Genomic DNA, 10,376 nt, shown 5'->3' on the forward strand with positions numbered 1-10,376 from the left:
ACTGTTGGTGTATGACAACACTCCCAAATACCTTTGGTTATGGACACTCCTGCCAGCAATGTGTGAATTCCTGTTCAGTCCTCTATTAGCCACCATGTACCGTGCAACATCAACGTTTTCCCCGCCTTAATCTGACCTCACACGTGATGGCACACCATAGACATTGACAGCTTCCAGAAAGCTTTTTAGGACTGTTGCTGCACGATTGTTGGTGGCGGCACTCAAGTATACAATCAAACGACTAAAGCCGTCAATACCACCATGCACAACAATACGCCATCTGAAATAGATATGTATGAGAACAGATTAAGATCAGTACCACTACCTGCCTCAATCTAGGCCAGATTTACACAGAACATACTGTATAGGCCTATTTGAACAAAACTTCTCTATCTGAAATCTTTAACACACAAACATAAATAAAAATCCTGATATACTTTTAGTTAAAACATTTCTTTGTATTTAATCCCAGCTCACAAAATTTACACCCACACCAGCACACTGCAAAGTGAATTTATACAAGGTTCTGGTGAGTATTTTGATTGAAAATAGCCTTTGAGGCCAGCTGCATGTTGTAGAGTTTTTAGTCTTTGGTCACTGACATTTTTTGTTCTTAGCACTGTACTCCAGCATATTAGATTTCAAAGAAGACAATGGCTACAATAAAGTACTGTGCCAAAAACAGAAGGTTTATCATAGTTTCTGACCTGTTTGGAACCACTTTAAAAAGCCACCCCACCTAAAAGTTCAAAGAATCAACCAGCATTACTCTTAATTTTGATGCTGGTAGAAGTCATTAAAACTGATTTGCATGCATAAGAATGTTGATGAATTAAATAATTTGATCCATCCACCATTGATAAATCCCAGTCTGGCTTGCAGTGACACTGGTAGGTTAATTAAAACTGTAGATGGGTTTTTGTAACTGCTCTGGATATACACTAAACTGGGTAGTAAGCATCTTACAGTAGTAAAATCTACAATGAAGTGGTAGTGTTCAGTTTGGAAATAATCTGTGTAATATGAGATATGAGTATAATATTAACAAAACAAGAAGTGTAAAGAGGTGTGTGATAGCTGCAGCTCTGTGTTTTGCTGGCACATGCTGTTAGAAGGGGGCGTTGTCTTCATTTCAACCAAACCTGTGTCAAGTCAGATATAGTTAGCAGCGAAAAAAACGGAATTTAGCCAACGCTTCCTTCAATATTAAAGTGACTGTGCCTTTTTGTTTGTTTGCTTGTTTTTCCAGTGTAGGCCTACTGACCTACATTAATGGAAAGTAATTTAGTACATTTACTCTAGTATGAAGTGTTTCACATCATCACTGTGAAATTATTTTTGCAGTTGGTGAAGAACAAAAACTAAAATACAACACCCTAAAAAACAATCATGTTTCAATCATGGAAAACATGTTTTAAATTGGACCTCAAGCTTTCCAACACTGAGTTTCAGGTTTTTTAAAGTTATTTATTTCAGTTTCATGGAATTAAATTTCACTTTTTAATTTATTAATCACATTATTATGTGTGTCAAAGATAAACATAGGGTGTTATATTACATTTACAGGTCAGGATTCTATGAAAGAAAAAATAATAACATAAATTAAGTTTTGTAATGACAACAACAACAATAATAAATTGATGTTATTTATGTCATGTGTCGTCGATGCTTTTATTGTGATAGCCGTATCCGGAAGCGAGGCCGTCTTCTTCTGTGGTTCTTGACTCCAGTGTTTGGAGGCTTTAGTAGAGCTTTATGTAACTGTTAATGCTATAAAAACAAGCAGGACGCCTCTTTTACTAAAAAAAAACATGTCAGCGAGCTAGCAAAAAAATAAGTAAACAAACGGTTAGTAGTCGAGTTAATCGGTTCAGCACGAAACGGTAATATGTCTTTATCTGCGCCTTTCGGTTAGTAAACTAAATGAGTTGACTGCGTTGTGTTATTTTGCGTTTTGGGCATTTTTATCACCAGTTAAAATATGAATTAATGTATGTAAAGCGATAAAATCAGAGTGACAGAGTCATGGTGCAGGACGAAGAGCTCTGGGACATTTAGTACTCTCTCAGTGACCTCACATTCCTCATCTACGTTAACAGAAGAGTTACTAACTTATAACATTATCTTTTCATTTTAAACAATCATGGCTGCTGCATTGTTCAGAAGAGGAGCAGGATTATGTGTGACAGTAAGTACGTTTCCTGTTTTTCTAGCTGTAGTTAACAGGATTTCGTTTGACCCCATGTTTTAACTTTGTGTAGTAATGACTTAAACCTCTGAAGTCCTGGAGATTTTGGTTCAAATTTGTCAACTTCCTATGCATTAATTTCTGTCTCTGTTGAGCTTTATTCAGTCTTTTCTTACATCACATGCATGGCTCCTTTTTCTCAACACAAGTTTGGCTATCAGTCAAATTTTTCATTAAAAAAAAAAATTACAAGTATAAAGCTGCCAGGAACCCAAAATACAAACAAAGGACATAGGTTTTTATGGAAATGTACCCATTTTTTTCACTATTTATACACACAAAAACAGCAGAAAATAATGAAATAAATAAATAACTATAAAAACATCAACAACATGTCTATTTGCAGGTAAATTAAAAAAAATAGCAATTTAGTAATTTAGTATAAAGAAAATTCACATTTATTTAAAATGGTCTAGAACCAAATGGCACACTGTGTAAAAAGCTCCTTTTGATTGAACTTTTCACTGACTTTCTCAGCTTGTATATATAGCTTATATATGTATGTATGTATGTATGTATATATATATATATATAAGTTATTACTGTAAATAAAACATGTTCAGTGTATTTTCAATAAATAGATGGACTCCAGGGGGGTAACATTTAATACCCTCACATTCAAACATTATAAAGCATAATATTATCAAAATGGTTGCATGTTTACTCACACGTAAAGCTTTAAAATTTAAACTTACTTTTCCAGTGGTGGACTTAAGTACACATTTAGTTTAGTTACTTACTATTATTTATTTAGCAGATAAAACATATGAAGATTTTATAAAATATGTTGTTTTGTTATGAATTTAACTACCCAATCATTGATACAAAACAGTTAAATTACTAGTTAGTCAATTTATCATTTAGGTGGAAAATAATTTATAATTTATGGCTTCAGCAAAAAATGTTGTGTTTTTATTAATGATGATGATTATTATTATTAATTTGAATTTATTTGCATAGTTACTGATTTACTTACTTATGTATTAATGTTTGCATTGAGTCCTTTCACTTCTTATACTTTTAGCACATTTTCCTGGCTATGCTAACTTAATTCTACTTACAGAAGACAGACTACCATTTTTTTCAGTCACAGTATTTGTTTTTGTTTTTATTCACTGTGATATTAATACTTTTACTGAATGAAAGGATCTGAATACTTCATACATAGCGCTACATTTTTCTAAACACTGAAAAGAACAATATGACTAATTAATTGACTATGAAATACCTTCAACACTCCTATTGATTGAACAATTGATTTTAAAATGGTGTATACATGAGAAATTCTTGTAGAAATTAGGGCTGGGCGATATGGACCAAAAGTCATATCCCGATATATTTAGGCTGAATAATGATATACGATATATCCTGATATTTTATTGCAAAGTGAGAGCAAATGTTAAGTCAAAGTCAATTATGACATGTCACAAGTAGTTTAATTGAAACCGTTTATTTAAGTGAAAATGAATACTGTATAACAAAAGGAGTACCTTTATTTTAAATCAATGCTCCATAAAGTGCACATTTACATAAAAAATATCTTAAATAAAAATAGTCTATGAAATAAAATAGCCAATCTTTTTCCGAAATAAATATATTTCTATGAGAAAGGAATAACAAACATTACAAAAGAACTAAATATGACAAAACCTAGTAACTGCAGCATTTATATAAAGAAAGAACATTTTTTGATCGATATATGCGATATGGTCTAATTCCATATCACATTTAAAAATATATCTATATATCTTTTATATCGATATATCGCCCAGCCCTAGTAGAAATGTTATAGTATATAGAATTCCTGAAAATCTAACCATTCAAACTGGGGACAAGTTTCTCATCCCAATACTTGATTCTGTATGTGTGTCCAGTGTATTCACAGGGAGTTGTGCAGAGTGGTGATATGGTCTAATTCCATATCACATTTAAAAATATATCTATATATCGATATATCGCCCAGCCCTAGTAGAAATGTTATAGTATATAGAATTCCTGAAAATCTAACCATTCAAACTGGGGACAAGTTTCTCATCCCAATACTTGATTCTGTATGTGTGTCCAGTGTATTCACAGGGAGTTGTGCAGAGTGGTGTGGAGGCCACAAGCTGCACTTTACAGCTCCAAATCATCCGACAGAAAACAACCACGCAAGACACACATCAGTAAGAAGAACACAAGATTTTTTGTCAGTTTTTAACTTGTAATCTCAGTGTCACTGTAGAATCTGCTGCGTTCATCGGTGTGTGAATGAATTCCCAATGGTGGCAGGTGGCACCAGTGTCCTCGGCCACCAGTATGAATGTGTATGTGAATGGGTATAAAGCGCTTGGGATAAAAGCTCTATATAAGTGCACCCCATTTACCATTTTACCCCCCATGTCATTCACTCTACACAAATGGAAGAGTGGGAGTAGACATGTATACTTGCTAAAACAGAGTTCACAAGTTTTCCAGGACAGGCCTGATTTTAGTCTCGGTCTGTATTTTCTTTCACTGACAGAGAAAGCCAAACCTCAGCCAGCAGTGGATGTTGCGAAACTCCTGGAGCAAATCTTCTCCCAGCAGAGGCCAGGCACAGCGCCCCCTGCTGGAAAAGGTCAGAACACTCAGAAGAAAGTTTGCTAACTTAACAGAGTTCCAGATTTTTTTCCTTTCCTGTCAACACAGTAGGTGATGGTAATTTGCAGCTGCAGAATAAAGAGCTGGTTTTGGGATTTTGACTAGATTTTTCTCCCCTTGAAGTATCCTGCAAATCAAGGTTCAGAGGATTTAATTCTGAGGGATTTAGGAGCCAAATTTATCAGCCCCTTCTTCATCACTCCATATTCAACAGTGATTTTTCTTTTATGATTTAAGGCTTCTCAGTTGTGTTCATATGGAATATATTATGGTAATCATATGTAAGAGTATGCTAGACGAGGTTATGTAACTACATGGACGTATAGGGAAGCACATACAGTTGCAAATGATCACAGATGAGAGAACATGCTCTGGAGTTGCCTGAAGGACAGTTAACAGACTGTTAATTAATTGAATCCCCCAAACGCTGATTTGTTCTGCTTGTTTCTGCCATGTCTGTGCTGAGTGGTTTTACTTATCTCTCTCCCTCCCTCACCATGTGCTTTACATACTCATTTCTCTCCTTTTCCCCTCTCCCTCTCCCTTCTCCCTACAGTTCGACCTGCCAAAGCCTCCTCCTTGTTTACCAAACCTCCTCCCACCTCCTCAGTGAGGGTCTCCGCCTCAAATGCTCCTCCTTTTTCAAAGACAGAACCAGCAGTGTCTGTCTTTCCTGCTGCTTCTAGTCTAAAGCATGCTGATGCTGATACAAGCACAGAAACAGCTGCATTACAGTACCAACCCTCAACTGAAACAATAGAAACCAAAGTAGAAACTGCTGCAGAGCCAATTGAACTCACAGAATCACCCTTGTCTGCCTACATTGAGGAGAATAACGCAGAGACTTCACCTTTTCCAGCTGCTACAGTAGAACCCTTCATAGAAACTACAGTAGAACCACCAATAGAGTCTATCATATCTCCTGCAGAAACACTAGAAGTTATAGGTGCTGTTGTTGAAGGTCCAGTAGAGTCTACAATAGATGCTCCAACTGAAGAAACTCAGGCCTCAGGAGTGGTTGATGTCACTCACACTGCCAAAGAAGAACGCTTAATAGAAACTGCAATAGAATCGCAAATAGAAACCAGCAATTTTCCTGTGGAAACACGAGGAACTAGAGCTGCTGTTGCTGAGGGTCCAGTAAAGACTACGATAGATGTCACAGTAGATGTAGCAGCTCAGAAAGTAGAAACCAAAAGCACAGAATCAGGAGTGGTTGACATTTCACACACTACAACAGTAGAACCTACATTAGAAAAAGTTGAACCGTCATTCGAGGCCAGAACCTCCCACGCTGCTGTTGTTGAATGTGCCATAGATGCAACAGTAGAATCTCATGCTGAAGTGGCAGAAACCAACAACTTCTTGCAGACTGCTGAAGAAGAACCCTTATTAGAAACTACAATAGATGCATCAGTAGAGGCCAGCACCCTTCCTCTGGAAACACTAGAAAGTAGAGCTGCTGTGGCTGAAAGTTCAGTAGAAACTACAATAGAAGCTGAAGCAGAAACAGCTCAGACTGCACACACCAGCAGTACAGACCTTTCACACTGTGCCAAAGAAGAACCCTTAATAGAAACTGGAATAGAATCACCAGTAGAAGCCAACCATTTTTCTGTAGAAACACTAGAAACTAGAGCTGATGCTGTTGAGGGTCCAGTAGAGCCTACAATAGATGTCACAGTAGATGTAGAAGTGCAGAAAGTAGAAACCACCAGCACAGACTCAGGAGTTATTTGCATTACCAAAGAAGAACCTTTAATAGAAGCTACAATAGAAGCAGCAGTAGATGCTCCTGTTCCTGGAGGTACAATAGAAACAGAAGCAGCTGAAAACCTCTCACACACTGCCTTAATCCAAAATGCAATAGAATCTGCACCTTTGCCTTTAAAAAACGAACCCATAGTAGAATCAGACGAGGGAGTAAACAGGTCTGAAGAAATGACTTTAGAGTCAGTAACACTCCTCGAAGACAAGGTTCTGGTCGCGTCTTTAGAAATCGATGAGCTCCTGCAAACAAAATCTTTCCTCGATGAAAAAGCAGAGAAACAGCTCCAGGAGTTGTTGGTCCAGACGGAGACTGGAGTCGAGAACGAGGCTGCAGCTGAAACGGAGTGTTCAAGCGAAGATGAAAGCGAGATTTTAATTGACGTTCTTTCAAAATGGGATTCTCTGTCCAAAGATCTTAAAGAGTTAGAGGGAGAAAGTGGCATGTTGTTGAAAGAGCTTTCATGGCTTGCTCCTGCAGTGCTTTTTAAACCGCCTGGCACAAGTTCAGCTACAGATCCACCTGTAGGAGTAGAGGGAGAGTGTGTGCTGGTTGAGGAGAAGGTAACCGAAGCAGAGTCAATGACGCTGGAGTCGATAACTTTAGCAAACGTGAAGGCTGAAGTTGGAAGTCTTGAAGCCGAAGTTCTGCAAGAAGCTAGGAATGCACTCGAGAAAGAAGCTGATGTATTTGCAGAAAAGGAGAAGATGGAAGTTACTCCCACGGTGGAGGATGTTTCTAGTTTTGAGGACACAGCAGAGGCAGACATTTTAACACTAGATTCTATTTCTGAAACCACCGAAGCCGAGATGTCTGTTATGCAGGAGGCCATGTTCGGTTCTGAACAAGGACTGACACAGCCTCTTCAGAAAGCAGAGCACCCGGATGAATCGACTGGTCTGGAAGCAGAAAACGAGCCCAGAGAGCAGCAAGAAGTGAGCGTGATAGAGGCCATGAGTCTGGAGTCTGTGACTCTGGCTGAAGTTGAGGCCTCCCTGGGATCTCTGGAGAACAAGTCTCTGAGTGAAACCGCAGATTACCTGGAGAAGGAAGCGGAAATTGTTGCCGGAGGGAAGAGGACGGAGGTAGAGGAAATAGCGGTGTCTGAAGAGACGGCTGAGGCTCTGGAGGTCGAGTCTCTGTTTCTGCCTGAAGCTGACGTACTGGCTGAAGATCTGCAGATGGACGCACTGATGGAGGAGCTGCTGTTCTCTGGGCCTGGGCACATGACAGAAGGCTCGAATGGCCAGGAAATTGTAAGAGCAGATATTTCTGATGGTAAGTTTGCAGCAACAAAAGGAGAAGCAAAAGCAAGAGAGAGGAGGTAGATACAGATTTAACTAAGGAATAGATTGACATTTCAAAAATAGATTATTTAAGCTTGTGCACAATAGTTCAAAGCTTCATTTGACATTCAAATTCTAAATCAACAATTGAGTGCTGTGTAGCTTTTTTTTTCTTTTTGCACATCTATTTAATCTGTTTGAACCTGTTTTTCTTTGCACAGTTGCAGATAAAGATTAGGAAACTCCAATACTGTTAATATTGTGCTATTTATAGATCTAGATTACAGTTACCAAAATTCAAAACAAAATATTCTGGTTCAGTCCATATTTGTCGCTATTTTGTCTTTAAAAAAACAACATTTTCACTGCAGTTGTAATTAAACATTTTGTGTTATTTATGTTTATTGGAAAACTTATAGTGTTTTTCATACTAGTTTTCCAATTAATGTAAAGAGAAAGAGCAGCAAACATTTACAATAATGGGGTAATAAGGGAAGTTTGCAAACTCTTTGATGGACATCTTAGACATTAGGTGTTGATTAAAACTGTAATAACGGCAGAAGAGATCAAAATGAAACCAAAAGTATTTTTGCTAAAACCGAGGTTGTTACTATAGAAAGTGGAATCCGCTCTTGTCCTGCAGACCAACATCTGTTTCTTGGTTTTTTATCACAGAAACTGTTTCCACCACTTCAGTCGATGTTGATACAGCGCCTGCAGTGTCGGATGATTTTCCAGCTTCTCCTGCTCTGAAGGAGGAGCTGCTGGAGGAGAAAGTGGAGAAAGAGGAGAAGGGAGCACAGGCTGAAGCTTTGGGGAATGAAGATGGTACTGGGACACATGCAGGTAAACAGGGACTTTTGTTCCAGGTCATACCCCTCTCCTCCTGTTTCCAGTCTACTCTGTTATATGAGAATGAAAATGACAAAAAAAGTTGCTTGTAATGTTACAAATATCATCCATGGTCTAATGTCTGTGTTGTCTGGTAGCAGGGCTGGGTTTTAATGGTTTTGTTTTCATGTTTTTCAGATTTAGAGCCAGTACAAAGACTCTTCCTGGACAAGATCAGAGAATATAAAAACATGCACAGGTAGAGAGACAAAGGAAGGTTGCATTTATAGTTGACTCATGTTTTCTCATGTTTATTATTTTATGCTGCAGCTTAAGCCAGGTTCATCTTGAAAATGAGATGATGTATGTCTGGAAACATCCTCTTTACATAAAGGTTAAATGAATAATTACATCACATGATATATTTACGTATACTGTTGCTTTAGAAACAATGGCTGGAGGCACAATTTCCACTGTAATATAAGTAAATAAATAAACAACAAAAGCAAAAACAAAAGAGTTTATGGAATACTGAAGGGAAAATGTGGTCTTGAAGTGTAATGTTGAGGAGAGGAGACATTCAATGAATAACAACCATTCCTGTTTTAATGTCCCCCATCCTCTCCTCTTCCTCTGTAAGGTTGAATGGAGGACTTTTGGAGGCGGAGCCAGACTATGAAAAATACCTGTTAGAGGAGACTGCAAAGCTCCAGAGACTTTATGGAGGAGGAGACCTGAACAGCTTCCCTCAGTTCACCTTCATCGGTGAGAGAGATAGGCAGTGAAAAGTTTCAGCCACATGTGACCTTATTAAACACAAAATGTATTGGCTTCAAATATATTCCAGAAAATCCCTCTGTCCTGTGCTTAAAAGCCTTACACTGATGATTCATGATGTTGCAACATAACAAACCTGATTGATAAACTCGCTTTTGGATTAGTGCATGGTTTAGTTTTTCAGTAGGGGTAGGAGAAAAATATGTTTCTTTTAAGAAATTACAATGGCATTGCTTCATCTAATATACTATGGTTTATAATCCAATTTCTTATGGAGATTATAAATTGTATTTTTACCTCTGGAACATGATGTTTCAGCTCCATAGCACTGCAGCTGATTAATAGGCATTTTCACTACACAGGCTCACTAAAATATGTACAGTGACAAAATGAAAAACAACCATGTTCCCAAATATACAGTAAATTACTTCTGCTGTTTTCTCTTTAGATCCCGAAATGGACCAGGACTCCAAATGATCCGTGACACCCACCTCTTACTCTTTTTGCTCTTCCTTACACTCTTCTCTTTTTGCCTATCCTCTCCTCCATTACCTCTTCATTTCAATTTTACTACATTGGAGAGCAGAAACAAGCAAGAAGAATAGGAAGTTTGTTTGGGCGATTTGCCATTAGAATAAGGGACAATATATTCCAGACTGTTCAATACTGTGCAATAAAGATAGCAACAAATAATGCATATATTTTATTAAAGCAGCATTTTGAAAATAGTAAGTCTTATGTTCTCTGATGTGTGTGTGTGTGTGTGTGTGTGTGTGTGTGTGTGTGTGTGTGTGTGTGTGTGTGTGTGAAAAATGCAATTAAATTGTCACATGGAGCAGTCAAG

General features: G+C 37.8%; 1 protein-coding gene across 1 annotated transcript; it reads left to right on the forward strand.

Annotated features, from left to right (window-relative positions):
- The first annotated feature begins 1,655 nt into the window (after window positions 1-1,655).
- Window positions 1,656-10,286, forward strand: LOC131993070 (uncharacterized). Its single transcript, XM_059358786.1, has 8 exons — window positions 1,656-2,188; window positions 4,314-4,413; window positions 4,752-4,847; window positions 5,427-7,916; window positions 8,600-8,770; window positions 8,954-9,014; window positions 9,396-9,520; window positions 9,981-10,286. Exons 1-8 carry the CDS (start codon window positions 2,144-2,146, stop codon window positions 10,007-10,009), a joined length of 3,117 nt encoding a protein of 1,038 aa, XP_059214769.1. The 5' UTR covers window positions 1,656-2,143; the 3' UTR covers window positions 10,010-10,286.
- The last annotated feature ends 90 nt before the right edge of the window (window positions 10,287-10,376 follow it).

This window comes from Centropristis striata, chromosome 20 (genome assembly GCF_030273125.1).
Source record: "Centropristis striata isolate RG_2023a ecotype Rhode Island chromosome 20, C.striata_1.0, whole genome shotgun sequence".
Classification (NCBI taxonomy): Eukaryota; Metazoa; Chordata; class Actinopteri; order Perciformes; family Serranidae; genus Centropristis; species Centropristis striata.

Bases quoted from the DNA above. Each gene is read 5' to 3' on its own strand.
- LOC131993070 (XM_059358786.1), top strand. From the start codon at position 2,144: ATGGCTGCTGCATTGTTCAGAAGAGGAGCAGGATTATGTGTGACA. The intron at 4,414-4,751 runs GTAAGAAGAACA...TTTCACTGACAG, and splicing joins ACCACGCAAGACACACATCA to AGAAAGCCAAACCTCAGCCA. The intron at 9,015-9,395 runs GTAGAGAGACAA...TTCCTCTGTAAG, and splicing joins GAATATAAAAACATGCACAG to GTTGAATGGAGGACTTTTGG.